Source organism: Hypomesus nipponensis, chromosome 2 (assembly GCF_054491055.1).
Source record: "Hypomesus nipponensis isolate SF chromosome 2, ASM5449105v1, whole genome shotgun sequence".
Taxonomy (NCBI): domain Eukaryota; kingdom Metazoa; phylum Chordata; class Actinopteri; order Osmeriformes; family Osmeridae; genus Hypomesus; species Hypomesus nipponensis.
The window spans coordinates 20,090,015-20,109,249 of NC_140362.1; the positions used below are offsets into that span (position 1 = coordinate 20,090,015).

A 19,235-nucleotide genomic window follows, 5' to 3' on the forward strand; every position below is an offset into this window, starting at 1 on the left:
ATTATCGGTGAGCTTTTTAACCATGTAACAAATAGAAAGTAGCATATTTAACCTCTAATTGGACAGCCCCTTGGGATTTTCTAAGAGGATCGATCGATTACGAGGATCGATACCCATTAATTCACTCAAACTCTGTTTCTCCATCCATCCGTGACTCAACCCTCTTACTCCTTCCATCTTTGAAAGAAATGGGGGTTTTTAGTAATACATCTCTTTCCATTTTTTTTACACAAACATCTGTACTTTCTAAGTAAAAAGTTGTCAAAAAATCTACTGAAGTACAGTAACAAAGTATTTGTACCTCGTTACTTCCCATCTCTGATCATAACTTACCTTTAACTACAACTGTCCAGTTCTTTCAAAAGGGAAGCCATAACAGATCATTAGACTGAAGATTGCATCCCTAGCGGTTCAGTGCTCTTATGGCAGGATCCACAGCCAGCGTCTAATTACTAGTTCACAGGAGTGCGCATGTGAAGCTGGCGGACTTGGCGCCGCAGCCGATCTGAAGACTTTGCAAGGACCTTAAAGTTAAGACTGGTTCACCCATGATAAATGGTTCTGCCCTATACACTGGCACAGATAGGAGTGGATTCTAGCTCTGAATAGACTACTTTCATGCTGATTTCACCTTACCAGACATATACAGCTTTTTTCCCCTTCTCCTTTTCCCCCCCTTCCGTCTAAGGGCAGCATATGTTAAGACGGACCGTTCCATTCTTCTCCACTGAAATTGCTGCCATTTCCCTATTCCGGTAGCAGGCACCATCAGCAGCCCATTTCATGGCATAAAAACAAACTTTGACTGGGTGCTTGTGTGTGTATATCCCCTTGTCAGCACTCACTGCGTGGGAGACCGCCATAAACTGTTTTAGAAAACTATAATAGGCTTCGCTGCAGAGCTGGCAAAACTTACATCGCATTAAGCCTTTTCCAATCCTAGCGCAAATGGGATCATTATTTTTGATAACAGTAGACTACTGCCACTGCATAATAATATCTGAATATTATTTCCCACAGTGTTAATGCCTCCTCCTGGCTAAGTCACAATAAATCCCTACCTCTCCTATCATTGGATGTAATTACAACATAAAGCCAATCAATGACCTGTTATGTCCGGACCATTACAAGAACATTACAGTTAATCTATACACAATGATGAACAAGGAAACGAATATATTCACTCTACCCTTTGCAAATAAGTGGCTCATCTTGCTGTGTGTGTGTTCTGAGAGGATCCATATTGTTTATATCTTCTTACTGCCTGTGTGTGTGTGTGTGTGTGTGTTCAGAGGTTCCATATTGTTTATATCAACTGAGAGCTTTGGGCAATTTACTGTTGTGTCCATAAAGCCATGCTATCTAGACTGGGGGGCTTCTGCGAGTCAACCCGCTAATAAAAAGATGGACGCCGATAAGGTGCGAAAGCTGAAGCGTTTAACTATAAAGAAAAACAGTACAGATTTAATGTCCGCCTTCAGTCGAACCATGATAAAAATCTGCTCGTAAACACGCGGTGACCCCTCAATACAATCTCAGAAAACAATTTTACAACAAGGTTTCCAATCACTTTTTCATACAAAGAGGATACATTTCTTTCCATAACTTTTTTTGTCAGCTTGTTATGGCCTCTCTAGACAATTTCAACATTTGCAATCAATTGTTTGTACGCCAGCTTCCCAACTCTCCTGATGTTGACACACAGGTGGTGTCTAGTTTCTATCCATCGCTTGAAAGGAAATGTCCCTCTGAGGCACTTTGATAAACAGTAAAAGTATTGGCAACAGTTTCTTGTTTAGGTGATGTCTGCAAGCCACTATCGCACCAACGTTTTTTTCATCCATATTCTCCTGAATGACATCAAGGATGAGGGCATATGTTGGCCGTCCTTCAACAAAACTATCGAGTACAGCGATGATATTTGCATTTGAGGTGTACGATCACATCAGTTCAATCCCCATACAAACATATTATTTACCTTCTTTAGGTGTTGGGCAACACTATCTGCTTTCAATCAAATTCAATGTTATAATTATAACAATTAGCAGAGGTCATGTTTCCAGACCGTGGCATAACTGAGTGTGTTTGAACGGCTCATTCTGACATCCCTCCTACTCTTCCTAAGTCTCTACGACTCCAGCATGTGACATCCACTCCCTCCCTTCCTCCCTCCAGCCCTGGTCTACACGGTCTCCTCCACGATGAACTCAAAGGAGTGTGGAAGGTCCTGTCCCTCCACCACGATGACCGAGGCGGCATCCTGGCCCTCCATGAGGCCAGCCAGGGAGGGGAGAGAGATGGTCTGGCCCCCCATGGACGGATGCAGGTACAGCCCCTGGGAGGTGATGGTCCCGGACGCCTGCTGCTCCCCAGAGAGCGTGGGGATGACCACCTGCTCCGTGGTGCCTCCCTCCCCTCCAGACTGCACCAGGAGGATGGTCTGGTAGGCGCCCTCGCCGTCCCCTCCCCCGGCCAGCGTGGTCAGCACGCGGGCCCCCTCCGTCATCTCGGCGTCGGTGGTGGCGTCGGCGGCGGCGTCGGGGTCCACGCCGTGCGTGCGCATGTGCTTGTCGTAGTTGGAGCGCGAGCGGAAGGAGGAGGGGCAGCGGGGGCAGGGGTAGGGCTTCTCGCCGCTGTGGATGCGGGCGTGCTCCGTGAGGCGGGCCGCCACGCTGAAGCTCTTGCCGCACACCCAGCAGCAGAAGGGCCGCAGGCCGCTGTGGATGCGCTCGTGGTCCTGCAGGTGGGGCAGCTGGCGGAAACGCTTGCCGCACGTCGGGCACTGGGGAGGGGGGAGGACGGGGGGGAGGACAGGGGGGAGGACATCAATACCAAAACAGTATTTATTTGTGTTTTTCAGTTTTTCTTTCAATATGACCAGATTTCATGTTTTTTTTTTTTTATGGCCACTGTGTGTTAAACAGCAACAACAAAAAAGGAAGGAGTAGAAAAACTCAGAGGAAAAGAGACAGAGGGAGTAAGGGGAAAGAAAAAAAAAAAGTCCACAACTGAAAAAAGACAGAGAGAGAGAGGTAGGGAGACAGAGAGAGACATGGCAAGGCAAGGTGTGCCAGTAACTAAACAGGTGTAAAACTGTGTGCTGGGAGCCTTGGAGGGGAGCTGACTGGACTAAGCGCTGCCCGGCATTCATCTTCCACACAGCTGGGCTCCTGCCACACCGCCAGGCACACATTAGCTTCCTGGGCTAACTCCCCCATGCCTCCAGGTCTGGATGGCTTGGGCCACATGGAGCTCATAACAGATAACATTTAGCAGACGCTCGACGACTTACAGTAAGTACAAGGACATTCCCCCCAAGGCAAGTAGGGTAAAGTGCCTTGCCCAAGGACACAACGTCATTTGGCACAGTGGGGAATCGATCCGGCAACCTTCTGATTACTAGCCCGACTCCCTCACCGCTCAGCCATCTGACCCATAGTGGTCTGGCTCTCACCAACACAGTTGGCTGTGAATCAGAACGTGAAGGTGTGGAGATAAACCTAAGACGTCACAAAGGGTTTTCTACCGTCCAAACACTCGGAGCGAAGGTGTGTGTCTGTGTGTGTGTCGGTGTGGTGAAGGTCCTGCCCCCCCCTCCTGCAGCAGAGTCCCAGAATAGTAAGAGGACCCGAGGGCAGCCCATCTGACAGGCCCCCGCTCAGCCTCTGTCATTAATCACAGGTGCACACAAGGGTACACAGCAGCAGCAGCCTCTTACACACAGGACCAGAGAACACACTCAACCAGGACCAGAGAGCACACTCAACCAGGACCAGAGAACACACTCAACCAGGACCAGGACCAGGACCAGGAGGACACACTCAACCAGGACCAGGACCAGGACCAGGAGGACACACTCAACCAGGACCAGAGAACACACTCAACCAGGACCAGGACCAGGAGGACACACTCAACCAGGACCAGAGAACACACTCAACCAGGACCAGGACCAGGAGGACACACTCAACCAGGACCAGAGAACACACTCAACCAGGACCAGGACCAGAAACGACATCTAAACCAGAACTACAGACTAAACCAGAACCTTTCCCGCTGACAATGTTGTGTCCCACCCCTCACCCCCCTGCTCCCTCCCCCTCCTCACCCCCCCTCCTCCCCCCCCCTGCTCCCTCCCCCTCCTCCCCCCTCCTCCCCCTGCTCCCTCCCCTCCTCACCCCCCCTGCTCCCTCCCCCTCCTCCCCCCCCCTGCTCCCTCCCCCTCCTCCCCCCCCTGCTCCCTCCCCCTCCTCCCCCCCCCCTGCTCCCTCCCCCTCCTCACCCCCCCTGCTCCCTCCCCCTCCTCACCCCACACTCCCCCTCCTCCCTCCCCCTCCTCACCCCCCTGCTCCCTCCCCCTCCTCCCCCCTGCTCCCTCCCCTTCCTCACCCCCCTGCTCCCTCCCCCTCCTCCCCCCCCCTGGTCCCCCCCCCTCCTCACCCCACCCCCCCCTGCTCCCTCCCCCTCCTCACCCCCTCTGATCCCTCCCCCTCCTCACCCCACCCCCCCCTGCTCCCTCCCCCCTCCTCACCCCCCTGCTCCCTCCCCCTCCTCACCCCACACCCCCCCTGCTCCCTCCCCCTCCTCACCCCAAAGGGCCTCTCGTCTGTGTGGATCCTCATGTGGACGTTGAAAGTGGAGGTGTAGGCGAAGTCCTTGCCGCAGATCTGGCAGTGGAAGCGTCGCGGCGTGCGTCCCTTGGCCAGCGTGCCCTGGCAGTGGGCCAGCACGTGCTCCGCCAGGGCACTGCTGGACGCAAAGCGGCGCCGGCAGGGCGACAGCGGGCACTTGAGGGGGGTCTGGCCCGTGTGGGACAACCGGTGGAGGTCCAGCCCCTCCTGGGTCATGCAGCGGTGACCGCACAGGTCACACTCCATCTGGAGGGAGGGAGGGAGGGAGGGAGGGAGGGAGTGGAGGGGAGATAGGGAGTGGAGGGAGGGAGGGAGTGGAGGGGAGATAGGGAGGGAGTGGAGTTAGGGAGGGAGTGGAGGGGAGTTAGGGAGTGGAGGGAGGGAGTGGAGGGGAGATAGGGAGGGAGTGGAGGGGAGGGAGATCCCCCTGCTTGTTAAAACCAGGCAGCACAACACTACAAGACACGGCAGGCGTGGAACACCTCCTACATAATACATAACGATAAGAGCGGCCGTGATAAGAGGGTGAGAGGCTGGGGACGGTAGAGAGGCTGGGGATGGTAGAGAGGCTGGGGATGGTAGAGAGGCTGGGGATGGTAGAGAGGCTGGGGATGGGATGGTAGAGAGGCTGGGGATGGGATGGTAGAGAGGCTGGGGATGGGATGGTAGAGAGGCTGGGGATGGGATGGTAGAGAGGCTGGGGATGGTAGAGAGGCTGGGGATGGTAGAGAGGCTGGGGATGGTAGAGAGGCTGGGGATGGGATGGTAGAGAGGCTGGGGATGGGATGGTAGAGAGGCTGGGGATGGTAGAGAGGCTGGGGATGGGATGGTAGAGAGGCTGGGGATGGGATGGTAGAGAGGCTGGGGATGGTAGAGAGGCTGGGGATGGGATGGTAGAGAGGCTGGGGATGGGATGGTAGAGAGGCTGGGGATGGGATGGTAGAGAGGCTGGGGATGGGATGGTAGAGAGGCTGGGGATGGTAGAGAGGCTGGGGATGGTAGAGAGGCTGGGGATGGTAGAGAGGCTGGGGATGGTAGAGAGGCTGGGGATGGGATGGTAGCAAGGCTGGGGATGGTAGAGAGGCTGGGGATGGGATGGTAGAGAGGCTGGGGATGGGATGGTAGCAAGGCTGGGGATGGTAGAGAGGCTGGGGATGGGATGGTAGAGAGGCTGGGGATGGGATGGTAGCGAGGCTGGGGATGGTAGAGAGGCTGGGGATGGGATGGTAGAGAGGCTGGGGATGGTAGAGAGGCTGGGGATGGGATGGTAGAGAGGCTGGGGATGGTAGAGAGGCTCTCCTGCAGACCTGTCCTGTGGAGCGGCCCCTGCCCTGGCCGCGGCCGCGCCCCAGGCTCTTGTTCTCCTCCGTCTCCGGGCAGCGCTGCAGGTGGATGTCCAGGACCGACTGGTTGACAAACTGGGCCCAGCAGTGGGGGCAGGACGCGGGCTCCTTATCTGGGGAGGAGAGCGGTCACACACCTGGGTAGGTAGACTCTAGATACTGTATCTACATTTACGTTGAGTCATTTAGCAGATGCTCTAATCCAAAGCGATTTGCAGTAAGTGCAGGGCCATTCCCCCCGAGGCAAGTAGGGTGAAGTGCCTTACCCAAGGACACAACGTCATTTTGCACGGCCAGGAATCGAACCGGCAACCTTATGATTAATAGCCCTATTCCCTTCCCTCAGCCCCTACATCCCTCCTGTATCTAGGGTCCTCCTTGGTTTTACGCCCAAATAAATAGGAGATGTGGATCAAACCAGCTCAAATATAGATGTAGTAACTCTGTTGGGACATAGTGCACAGAAACCAACACACACACACACACACTTTAATAACTGTCTTGACAAACTCCAGTCACTGTCTCTATGGGTCTCCCAGTATGAGAAGCAGCCAAAGGAGCAAACAGTGGAACAGGCTTTGATGTTCCCAGTGGCTAGCCTCTAGCATCCGCAGTTGCCAGGGCAACAACTAGCTTGTCTTGTTGGTCATGGTGGGGGAGGGGGGGGGGGGGAGGAGGATGTGTGTGTCTATGTTGCCGATCGCTATTTGGATGGTTCATAAGGATGATCTCCATTCATCACCCCCCCCACCCTTCCCCGATAGATCAATGGACAGATTCTACCAATCACATCGCTCGGAGGGGTGTCTGGGCCGCTGACATGGAAGCGGAGGGGGGGGGGGGATCTCGGGGCTCTACGCTAACGAGGTTGCCGTGACGGAGCCCTGTTTGATTAAGATCAACGTTGTTTTGACCCAATTAATTTACAACCCCTCCCTCTCCCCCCCCCCCCCGGGAGACAAATCAATGGAAATTCATTGGCCTAATGCATCGTGGGAAACAATGCGTGTAGCAGAAAGACGTGTGTGTGTTTGTAGATAAACAGCCTCGACCTCCCGGAGAGATAGCTCGCGGGGCACGTGCTGCAGGCTTTGCGTCAATCAATAGTAATTCACTGCAAGTAGAACTGATGGGAACATCATATCTAATAGACCTGCATTAGAACCAGGCCGGGCAGGGGAAACAGGAACAATCTGGGGCTGAGCGTAAATCGCGGCACATATTTCTTCTTCTTTCTGTTTCTGTTCTTTCTAAATGTTATACATTAACACACTCAGTCTTGCTCGCACACACACACACACATAACTCACGGTAGAACAATTGCTTAAAGATACATTTATGACACACTATTCCTGAATGGTGTAGTCGCCCATATACTCTGTTCTCTCTTGACCTCTTACCTTGATGAGAGAGAGAGTGGAGGTCCAGCTCCTTCCTGCGCTTGAAGGCCATCCCACACACTGAGCAGGGGAACGGGTGACTGGTGTGGAGCAGCCTGAGGGAGGGAGAGAGAGAGAGGGAGAGGGAGAGACAGAGAGAGAGACAGAGAGGGAGAGACAGAGAGGGGGGGAGAGACAGAGAGGGGGGGAGAAAGCGAGAGAGACAGAGAGAGAGAGAGAGAGAGAGAGAGAGAGAGAGAGAGAGAGAGAGAGAGAGAGAGGGGGGAAATTATATAAGAGAAGAGACAAGTTTATGGCAGTATTCCTCACTAGCACTGATAAAAAATACAAATAATACTACAAACCACTATTCTTATTCAAAATAATAATACAGAAATGTTGCCCGGCTAAGTCGCATGACGTGAGCAACTCTCAGAGCCCTTAAATCCAAACCCATTAGAGGGAACTGCAAGCACATGTTAAGTATCACCTTTCCTGTCAGCTGGATGGGGATTACTGTTTTAAGGTCAAACCAACAGGTATAAATGGGCTGTGTCATACAGATAACCGAAACAAGAGTAAAATGGGGGAGTGTGGCTATATTTATGCCTTATATAATGTTCCTCTGTATCCAACTGTGGGAAGGATATGACACGCGTGTATTCCAGCAGCCGTAACTGTGCCGGTTGATAAATAAGGAATCTTAAGAGATCTGAACTAACCCGAGTGCTCAGTATCTCTGGAAACGCCTTGACAACAAGGGCGTTTTCCAAACGCTGTCTCAACACGGTGCGCGCAGACCTGTTACGCAACGCCGTTTAGATGAAGGATCATTATGGAGCACTTAAATAAAAAAAATACACCGACTTTTATACATCATTCACGATGGAGCGAGGGTAATGGGATTGTAAAGTACTTCACTCATCTCTTAATATGGGGATGGAGAGGAAACTCTCCCTGCTCAGGAGCAGAACAACTGCTCGGTCCTCCTTTGTACCAAGCTGACAATAAGAATCAATATTTCAAGGTGAGGCAGAAATATATATATCAATAATTCAGTCCAGGTCCTATCCGCTCCGCGCTCCAACCCTTTCTAATGAGAGGATGGAGAGAAGGTACTCTGACCTTGACGCCCATGCCCTCTCTCTAACCCCCATGCCCTCTCTAACCCCCATGCCCTCTCTAACCCCCATGCCCTCTCTCTAACCCCCATGCCCTCTCTCTAACCCCCATGCCCTCTCTCTAACCCCCATGCCCTCTCTCTAACCCCCATGCCCTCTCTCTAACCCCCATGCCCTCTCTCTAACCCCCATGCCCTCTCTAACCCCCATGCCCTCTCTAACCCCCATGCCCTCTCTAACCCCCATGCCCTCTCTCTAACCCCCATGCCCTCTCTCTAACCCCCATGCCCTCTCTCTAACCCCCATGCCCTCTCTCTAACCCCCATGCCCTCTCTCTAACCCCCATGCCCTCTCTCTAACCCCCACGTCCTCTCTCTAACCCCCACGCCCTCTCTCTAACCCCCACGCCCTCTCTCTAACCCCCACGCCCTCTCTAACCCCCACGCCCTCTCTAACCCCCACGCCCTCTCTAACCCCCACGCCCTCTCTAACCCCCATGCCCTCTCTAACCCCCATGCCCTCTCTAACCCCCATGCCCTCTCTCTAACCCCCATGCCCTCTCTCTAACCCCCATGCCCTCTCTCTAACCCCCATGCCCTCTCTCTAACCCCCATGCCCTCTCTCTAACCCCCATGCCCTCTCTCTAACCCCCATGCCCTCTCTCTAACCCCCATGCCCTCTCTCTAACCCCCATGCCCTCTCTCTAACCCCCATGCCCTCTCTCTAACCCCCATGCCCTCTCTAACCCCCATGCCCTCTCTAACCCCCATGCCCTCTCTAACCCCCATGCCCTCTCTAACCCCCATGCCCTCTCTCTAACCCCCATGCCCTCTCTCTAACCCCCATGCCCTCTCTAACCCCCATGCCCTCTCTCTAACCCCCATGCCCTCTCTAACCCCCATGCCCTCTCTCTAACCCCCATGCCCTCTCTCTAACCCCCATGCCCTCTCTCTAACCCCCATGCCCTCTCTCTAACCCCCATGTCAGAGACGGTTCAGGAGGAAGGCTCCATTCCTTCCCCGATCACGCCCTCCTACTGGCTGAGGGTCAAGAGTGAGAGCCAATTGCTTCCTCCATCCCCCCTCTCCCTCCCCCTCCTCCTCGCCGATCTTCTCTGTATCGTTATCATCTTAATTTGCTCTTCTTCCGTCCGTCAATCATGTGGGTCTGGGAGCCAGGAGGGGGAAGGGAGGGTGGTGGGTGGAGGGAGGGCCTAGGGTTGGTGGTGGGGGGGGCGAGGGGAGGAGGGCGCAGGCATCTCTGGCTCTCTGTCTACCACCCAGCTTAGCTCCCTGCTGCACCTGTGGGAACCTGTGGGGCTCTGCTAATCTGTAAAACATGTCCAGCCAGGGGTGGGGGGAGAGAGGGCAGCTACAGCAGAATGCCTCGAGAGATAATTAGCCCGCTAACGGTCGCTGCATATGTCGCTGCATACGTGTTGGAAGAAGCCGTGCAAACGACTGCTGTGGGCAGGAGGCTGCTGGAGTGCGCGGCCCCACTCCAGACGGTGGAAGCCTGTTTGGGTTTGGCGTGAGGCGTGAGCTACCTGTGGTCCTGAAGCTGTTCCTCGGTCTGGAAGCGGGCCGTGCAGTTTGGACAGGAGAACAGCTTGAAGCCCCCATCGCCCTCTTCTGTTCCCCTCTGCTGAAAGCAGCCACAGCCACACAGGAAAGAACACATGGTAAAAAAAAAAGAAAGAAATGAAAGACGACCATTTCTGCGCTGAGAAAGCGTCTGGATAGTGAATGCTCTTGTTTTAGTGTGTGTGTATGCATGTATGTATAGAGAGAGAGCGAAAGAGAGAACCGTAGGAAGATATATATATATTCTTAATGTATGTCCAATGTGAATATCAGGCAATTAAGTGAGGTTTAGCACCGAGCTGCAGTTTGGGCGTTGGCCCACTGACCGTCACGCGAGCCCGGCGCCGTCGCTTGGCATCCTGCGCCTGCGAGTGGGTGAGGGCGTGTCTCTTGAGGGTGCCCGCCTGGGCGAAGCGCTTGCCACACACGGCGCAGGGGTAGGGCTTGGTGCCCATGTGGGTCAGGCTGTGGCGCAGCAGGTTGGGCGACGAGGCAAACGACTTGTTGCACACCTTCGCGACAAGATACGGAAGAAAAAACTAAAATAATGGCGACGCGGAGCACGTCAACAACTCGACGCGACAAAACTGCAGTCAAATGTTAATCTGGATACCGAGGTAACAGATACCCCGGGTCGATTCATAGCCCGAATTGGCCCCTTGGGGTGAATGCATGGAGCCAGCACTCACCTTGCATGTGAAGAGCTTCTCTCCGGTGTGGCTGAAGACGTGCGCGCGCAGAAAGACCCGGCGGGTGAAGGTCTTGCCGCAGTGGGGGCAGACGTGAGGCAGAGGGGTTCGGGCCCAGTCCTGGAGCAGCTTGGCGGGGGCGGGCAGGTTGCTGGGGTCCGGCGGAGGGGGCTGGCCGGGGGCCTCGCCCTCGGTCGCCAGCCTGTCCTCAGGCTCCTCGTTAGCGACGGATTTGGCGCTGTTGGCTTCTGGCGGGGCAGGGGGAAAGGACAGTGACACAATGAACAGTGACAAAAATGGACAGTGACAGAATGGACAGGACTGTTGAAGCTGGTAGCTGTGTTCAAAACTGCGGCCGTGAGAGTACTCCTCTAATAACTTCCCGACCACCTCAACGTTTTCAAATGACCTTTCAGTGTGTTCATGCTGAGAATCCTGATGGTGGGCGTGGTCCTCTTGGGCCGGGGCTGGCCCTGGGCCGCAGGGGAGGACGACAGCATCCTCTGCTGGGTGCTTTGGATCTTCACGGGGGTGGCGGCGGCGGCGGTCACGGTCACGCCTTCCCCCGTGTCCTGGGGCCTGGTGGGCGGTGCGGCCCGGTGCTGGCGGCGGTGGTAGAGGTACTGGGTGGTGTTCATGAAGCTCAGGCCACACTGGGAGCAGAGGTGCAGGGCCTTCTCCAGGCCGTGCTCCCGGGCGCGGTGGGCGGACAGCTCCTCCTCGGAGCCGCAGGCGTTCCCGCACTCGGCGCACAGCAAGGTGGGTGCCGGCACCGCGGCCAACGGCGCGTCCACGCCCTGGCCCTCGGCCCCGTTGCTCTGGATGCCGGACACCCCCTCGAAGTCGGCGATGGACTCTTCCACGACCTCCTCTTCCACGGGGGGGTTCTCCTGAACGGGAGCGGTCTGGTCCGGGGCCTCTTTGGTCCCGTCCCTGGACCGTTCCTCGCCGAGCTGGCGGTGCTGCTTGCGGTGGTAGAGGAAGAGGGTGGTGTTGAGGAAGCTCTCCCCGCACACGGTGCAGCGATGCAGCGCCTCCTCCAGGCCGTGCTGGGCCTTGCGGTGGGACACCAGCTCGGACACCAGGGCGAAGCAGGCGCCGCAGTCCACGCACAGCAGGCTGGAGGGGGGCTTGATTTTCTTGAGGGCCCCCCTCCTCCGGGGGGTGGAGTCGTCCTCTGGTTCCGGGTCTGGGGCGGCCGGGTCCTGGGGGGGAGCGGCGTCTGTCTGACCTGGGTTTTCTGGAGCTGGGAGCATGGCTTCGCTCTGCGTCGCTGTATTCTCAGTCGCGTCCATATTCTGTCCTTCCAAGTGTTCTTCCTCTGCGACAGGCTCACCTGTATTTTGTTGTTGGGTTTCGACTTCAGCCCCTTCCTCCGTGAGTCGCCGTTCACCGTCGGAGCCCTCGGGTTCTAAAGCTGTCCAGGGCTCCACGTTCCCCTCCGGAACCATCTCTGACCCAGATTGCGTCTCGAAGGGTTCCAGATCGGGTCCTGGGTCTTGATCGGGTTGGGTCTTGTCTTGCAGACAGAGCCCTTCCTTGCGATGCTTCTGCCACATGGGCAGAGCGTTGAAGAGAGCGTTACAGTCGCCACACTGGTAGAGGATCCGGGGCTGGTCGGAGAAAGAGGGCTTCCTGGGGCTCTCTGCGGCCTGGATGGAGGTACTGGACACAGGGTAGACCAGCGAGACGACCGACTGGGCCTGGTGTGCCGTGAGTGAAGCATCGGTCTGAGTTAAGAGCTCCTGCAGTTAGAGGAGAGAGGGAGGGAGGGAGGGAGGGAGGGAGGGAGGGAGGGAGGGAGGGAGGGAGGGAGGGAGGGAGGGAGGGAGGGAGGGAGGGAGGGAGGGAGGGAGGGAGGGAGGGAGGGAGGGAGGGAGGGAGGGAGGGAGGGGTAAAGAAAACCAAACACAAAACAAAAAACAAAACTGAGTTACATTTATTCATTTAGCAGACGCTTTTATCCAAAGCGACTCCCAAGAGAGAGCTATACAAAGTGCATAGGTCACTGATAATAACAACAAGATAGAGTTCCATGTGAATGCTGGCTGGTTATACCGTTTAACCTAGCTTTCACGAACAACCGGACAGAACCGTAAGCCAACACACTCCCCCCCCCCCCCCTCCCCGCCCCGGGTCTTACGGCATCCATCGGCAAGACGGTCTTCATAAAATGAACACTGTTTAATTGGGCTGACTCAAGTCATCCTGTAGTGCAGTGTTTGGCGGGCGAGCGCTGAGCGCTCTGTGTTCCTGGGGCTGGGGGGGCTGGAGGGGCTGGGGGGGCTGGAGGGGCTGGGGGGGCTGGAGGGGCTGGGGGGGCAGGGGGGTCAACGCGGGCAGCTGTATGTTCTTCTGGGGGAGGGTGGCAGACATACACATCACAGGCCCATCAGCCAGGGTTCAGGAGGTCCCTCCCTCTGGGGCGTGAGCTCTGCTCGCTGCTCCGCCCGTTTGGATGATAAAGGCAGAAATAAAAAGCTCACGGTCAAGGTTAATGCCGTTTTATTTCGGAAGCGGCTTGGTTTCGGGGGCGGCGTGTGTCACATGATAAGCGTTTCAGTGCCGTGTTCGCTGAAGAAGACTTAATGTAAAAAACTGAATAGGTCAGGGCTGTCCAACCTTGTTCCTGGAGTTGTTCCACTCCAACCCTGGTTGTAGGAAACATGATTCAGTTTGTCAGCCAACTAATTCTTCAAATGAAGTGTGCTGGATTATGGTTGGAATGAAAACCTACAAGAAGATGACTCCCCAGCAACACAGTGGGCGCCAACAAGGAACCGCAAAGGCTCCTGGGTACTAGCTTAGGCACGGGTGCATAGTAACAGTGTATATTACAGTAATTTGGCATCTTATTCACGCAATTAAATTGTTGAAACTGGCTCCATCATGTAGGTGGAATAATTGCAATACAGCCAATCAGGTGTCCAATGGTACAAAATGGGGTTATGAGAAAATAATGTTTCCCCGAATGTAGTAAGCAATGACAATGAGCATCCATTTCAATATTTCTTATAATAATTACTGGAACATAAAATGTTGATGCCTCACAAGCAGTCTACATTTATTTAAAAGCAAATGTAAATAAACTGGTGCTACAGACACTGTTGCCATCTAATTTAAAGAAAACCAATAAGCAGACCAGTGACCTCACACGGTGTCATGGAGACCAGTGACATCACACGGTGTCATGGAGACCAGTGACCCCACATGGTGTCATGGAGACCAGTGACCTCACACGGTGTCATGGAGACCAGTGACATCACACAGTGTCATAGAGACCAGTGACATCACACAGTGTCATGCGTCTCTACTAATGAGGTAACGGTTTCAAATAGACTCCAGTTCAGTAACTCCATGCTATTAAACACATATTCCACTACATTAAGTTAATGGACTTAATCACTGATTTTACTCTGGGAACTGTACTGGAAGAAGAAAAAGGAAGAAATACTACAACTTCACAAGTATATAAACATGTGATTAAATCAATCGAGGGAGCTCGCCATTCGAGCACGCAACACTTGTCTTCAATAGCGCTTGATCTTTGCAAAGTGTACTGAAATATGGCATATGCATAAACATGTGATTAAATCAATTGAAGAGCACACCATTTTAGCGTGCTCTGTCCCCCTTCAATAGCACTTGATCTTTTCGCTCTGGTGAAAAAGATTGCTAAATCATTTCGTACACATAATACACATAGTTTCTACGTCTGTGGGAATCCTCCATCTTTTCCCTTTTAGTGATAAAAAAGCTAAACTCCCAATTTCCTTTGAGCCCATTTCCCATAATTACAGTTGTGAGTGTCTGAATTGCTGTTCAGAGGATATGAGGGTGGGAAAGGTGATTCAGAGTATAAGAACATCCCAAATTCATTTGATACGTAAACAACTCGTGTTTTACAGCAACGTCGCCTTTTATGTTACAACGAAATCATCTGAATCCAGCTAATGAAGTCAGAGTGGCGGTAATGAGCCCTCTGATGACAGACAACAGCCACACTGCCACCAGGCTTTGATAGTGTTCCTCCAGCTGATCCATTTGTGAGGAGGCCAATGAGCGATCCATCAGGAAAACAGGGGTGGCACTGAGTGATACATCACTCTTACGCAAGCTCATCCCACTCAGCCCCCCCTTCCCTCATGCTCTAGCCCCCTCCTTTTCCATGGCAACTCAAGATGCAATCTGCCTGTCACTTGTGACACCCTGCTTTATGGCCCTGAGCTGCAAGTGAAGACAGTCGGAGTCTCTCTCTCTCTCTCTCTCTCTCTCTCTCTCTCTCTCTCTCTCTCTCTCTCTCCCTCTCTCCCTCTCTCCCTCTCTCCCTCTCTCCCTCTCTCCCTCTCTCCCTCTCTCCCTCTCTCCCTCTCCCTCTCTCCCTCTCTCCCTCTCTCCCTCTCTCCCTCCCTCCCTCCCTCCCTCCCTCCCTCCCTCCTCCTCCCCCTCCCTCCCTCCCTCCCTCCCTCCCTCCCTCCCTCCCTCCCTCCCTCCCCTCCCCTCCTCCCCCTCCCTCCCTCCCTCCCCTCCCCTCCCCTCCCCCCTCCCTCCTCCCCCTCCCTCCCCCTCCCCTCCTCCCCCTCCCTCCTCTCCCTCCCCTCCCCTCCCCGGTAAACGTCACTCACAGGCTGTGTATCTTGTTTCTGTAACCGCCAGGCTTATTGTAGCCGTCACAGGAACAAGGACGGCAGCACTCACAGACATGCCAAGGATGACTCAATGAGAGCTGAATATTTCTACTCATTACCGGATCTGCGACGCTACGGAGATGGAGACAGGATTCTTTCTAGAACTACGGATTAATGGAGCCGAACATCGTTCCTGTTGGAAAAAAAAAACAACCCCAAAGGGCTTCAGTGCCGAAAATCCATGGCATAATGGAAGATCTATTTCCCTTCTCTGAACTGAGTAGACTGTGGAACACGATGCATTGTGCAAGACAAGGCCACAAGGCTCCTTAATTCCCAAAGGACGTTTTTCAACCCAACAATGGAGACCCAATAGAAGTCACATGCACAGCAGAGCATGGACACTTAAAGCAGATACATTCACGCGCTACACTACCAGGGTATGCTTACCCAGCGCACCAATGCCAGCAACTCTGATCAACTTCAAGAGAAAGATGCATGTAAAGCACGGCCGACAGCCATATCACCAGATATGGCTGGGAGTCAGGTGGCTGAGCAGTTACAGCATCGGGCTAGTATTCTTAAGGTTGCCAGTTCGATTCCCGGCCGGTGCACATCACGTTGTGTCCTTGGGCAAGGCACCCTACTTGCCTCGGGGGAGAATGTCCTTGTACTTACTGTAAGTCGCTCTGGATAAGAGCGTCTGCTGAATGACTCAATGTAAATCACCAAAGACACTGAGTCAGGGGCGTAGCCAGAATAATATTTTTGGGGTAGGCCCCAAAAAATATGGATAGGCATCCCAGGCCTGTGCCTACCCAGGCCTACCCGTGGCTACGTCCCCCTGCACTGAGTTAGACCTCGACTGGAGCCAGAAGCTCACCCGGCATCAGGTCATTGTGACGTTACCTCTGTCTGAAGTGTAGGAAGTGACATCACTGCAGTTTCATCTGTGGCCACTGGGGGTGCCACCGCTTCTGCTGTGCAGGTCATCTGGTGAGTGAGCACCTCTTCCAGGGTGTTGAACTCCTGGTAGCAGGGGAAGCACATGTACACTGAAGAGCTGTCTGCGTCCATGGCGGCTGGGGAGAGAGAGAGACAGAGACAGAGACAGAGACAGAGACAGAGAGAGAGAGAGAGAGAGAGAGAGAGAGAGAGAGAGAGAGAGAGAGAGAGAGAGAGAGAGAGAGAGAGAGAGAGAGAAGGTGATAAGTTAGACCATAACAGGGGTTCTCAAACTTTTGGGGGGCTTTTCCTGATTTCTCTTATTTATATTCTGTAGGTATGTAAATGTAGTCATATTTTCATGATTTACTCTCCTGTTATACATTTTCCACTTTCTCTCACGTACCCCCTGTGCTACCTCAACGGACCCCACGCGCTCCCCCGGTGGAGAAACACTGCACGAGGATTAAACATCCTCAGTGCAACAGCGCGGGCCCACAAGGACCAGATTCATGACACACCACACAAGCATTAAAGTGCACAGGTCCTGGCATAGCAAAGAAATGTAGTCTTCTCTGACATTAGTATTAGCTTTACCTTAGATCAATAAATGACATCGTTAAACAAAAAACATACCATTTTTAGGAGAGACGGAGGGGGGGGGGGTCATTATGAAACAGGCTACATTTTATACAAGCAACAATACAATGTTTATGTTTGCTTTTTTTAAAGTAATGGTGAGTAGTTCTTAAAATGTTTGGGACCAACATAATTATTGCTGGACCCCACCACGGCTGGGCCCCAGAAAGCTTTCCCACCTTATGGGCGGCCCTGGTCACTACTGCCCTCTACTGACCAAAATATGCTAGGTGCAGTTACGTGCACGCACCACGAACAGACACTACCTGAAAGACCTATTTGAAATAACTGTTAGAGGGTGTTCAAATGTGACCGATCTACCAAGGCTGTCTGACAATCCATGTGTTGAGCTCCATAGACTACATCAAGGATAACGGCTTTAATTAGACACCTATGAGGCGCGTGATTAGCCTTTGGATATTTGCGTCTATCTCAGTCTGGCAACCAACCAACTTCACAGTCACCCAGCAGGTCTGATTCCCGCTGCAGTGAATAGACACTACGGGACAGCTTGATTGTTTACTGTAGGCGTCGTTAACATCAGTGGGCTGTGAAGCATAAAATACGTGTGTGGCTTCATGCTCTCAGGGCAGATTTTGAGTTATAAATCACTGGGTAAGTGTAACGTTATTACTGTACCAAACAATAATCCGAACTCGTTAGTTGTCTCGCTTGTAATTGTAATGATGACTTTTGTCAACTCTAGCTATATCACGCTGTAAATTCATGTGTTAAAAGAAGACACAGCTGTCAATAGATTTCTAAATGAAATTTAAAAACAAAAACAAATGTAAAAACATGAAGAAGTAGACTAGAACTATCAAATAATGTTATTTGATAGTGATCTAGCTCTGTACAAGCAACTACAAGGTCTCGGTTAGCAAAATGACCACGATGACAGCTTCAGCGCCAAAAAGAGATGGCGGATACGGTATCTGGTAGCAATCAAAGTTAGCCTCGATTGCTAACCAAGCAAGCTAATGCTAACGTCGTAAGCTGGTTAGCCGCTAAAGTATTAACATTCCTATCATATACATGTTTTATGTTCAGTGTAAAGTAGCTTGCCAGCCAGCTAACTTCACTCCACCACTAGTCAGCTGACAGTCGCTCTTCCAAGTGTATTTTCCTCTTCTTTGCTGAAAGAAGCAACCGAAGAAGAAGGGTGGCGTTTCGCTTCTTCGGTGGTGTAATGGCGTCCGTCTGTTCAATGTAAACGTTGAATGTCTCCCCCCGTTGAGACTCCACAATATATATCTGTACCAAAAACCCTATCATGTGTGTAAAAGTGACACTAGTGGTATGACAAATTAAAGTTATATAGTTACTCACCGAACTAATATGCTGTACAGCGTATCTTCCCAGGAATATGTTCCTTTGAGGGAAACAGTTTTTTTAACACGCTAACAAGGCTCTATCCGATAGGCTGAGCTACTGCGCCAAACACCAATAGCATTCGTCTACACAAAATAGCCCACTTGACGTCTGCACTGTGCACCGTCCCCAAATTGGTCAACACTGTACAGCCACACCGGCTTGATGTTTGTTGTCCTTCGGTTTAATGCATCAATGTAATATGGTTAATTAATTTGGGTATAACGCTTATCCAAGGTAAGTCACTGTTTATATCAAATAAGGAGCCCATTACTTAACTTCTTTTTTTCTTTTTTTCCAGATGAAAAACTGATGGTTGTGACAAACATTTGGTAAAATTGTGACAACTTCTTTCCCATCGGGATAATGCAACTTATATAGCCCAAGACCTTTAACAGTAACTACTTTTCATAGCAAATTGTAGCCGGAGAGAGTTAGGCTTGCGAAGTGACATGCATTACCTCAGAAGTTTTTAATTACACATTGAGGATTAATCCCAAAGCAATTAAACTACACTTATACATGGGCCTAATTTTTTTTTTTTATGGCTTAACCCACCCATTCTCCATCACAATTCTATAACTCTAAGGTTAGTGGAAGTACCTGGTCCTACTCAACTTATTTCCTTGAATTACAGTTTGCACTCTTAATTCCCTCCTCAGTGATTGAGAAGAGGAACAGCTATCTAAAGGGGACAGGGGATAATATCATTGAACCTGAGTCCAAATGGTATTAAAGAGTGAGCCGGGCAAACAGCCAGGGGGTCCGGGGCCCATCAGTCTCCACTGAAACTATGTAGGGTGTTCCGTGAACTGTAGAATAACATTATTCAACCTTGACACATCCTATCAGTGAAGTTGAGGACATTGCAGATAAGTGCTTTGCAATGAAGAATGTGAAGTGGATTCC

At 52.4% G+C, this 19,235-nt stretch overlaps 1 protein-coding gene across 5 annotated transcripts; it reads right to left on the minus strand.

The window, feature by feature from the left end:
- Positions 1–1,415: 1,415 nt before the first annotated feature.
- Positions 1,416–18,402, minus strand: znf574 (zinc finger protein 574). Of its 5 annotated transcripts, none has more exons than XM_084667859.1 (10): positions 18,285–18,402; positions 16,281–16,453; positions 11,153–12,488; positions 10,744–10,988; positions 10,381–10,566; positions 10,018–10,115; positions 7,372–7,466; positions 5,936–6,084; positions 4,587–4,874; positions 1,416–2,782 (listed from the first exon to the last, which is right to left on the minus strand). In XM_084667859.1, the coding sequence occupies exons 2-10, from the start codon at positions 16,446–16,448 to the stop codon at positions 2,183–2,185; spliced, it is 3,165 nt and encodes a 1,054-aa protein (XP_084523985.1). In that variant the 5' UTR covers positions 16,449–16,453; positions 18,285–18,402; the 3' UTR covers positions 1,416–2,182. The 5 variants fall into 5 exon arrangements, with proteins under 5 accessions (XP_084523985.1, XP_084523978.1, XP_084523955.1 ...); XM_084667852.1 differs by having other exon boundaries at positions 10,018–10,112; positions 10,744–10,991; XM_084667829.1 differs by having other exon boundaries at positions 10,744–10,991.
- Positions 18,403–19,235: the final 833 nt, after the last annotated feature.

Excerpts from the sequence above, each read along its gene's own strand:
- znf574 (XM_084667829.1), bottom strand. The coding sequence starts at position 16,448 with ATGGACGCAGACAGCTCTTCAGTGTACATGTGCTTCCCCTGCTACCAG. Across the intron at positions 7,467-10,017 it reads GAACAGCTTCAGGACCACAG|GCTGCTCCACACCAGTCACC; the intron begins GTAGCTCACGCC and ends TCCCTCCCTCAG. Across the intron at positions 6,085-7,371 it reads CCACTCTCTCTCTCATCAAG|ATAAGGAGCCCGCGTCCTGC; the intron begins GTAAGAGGTCAA and ends TCTCCTCCCCAG.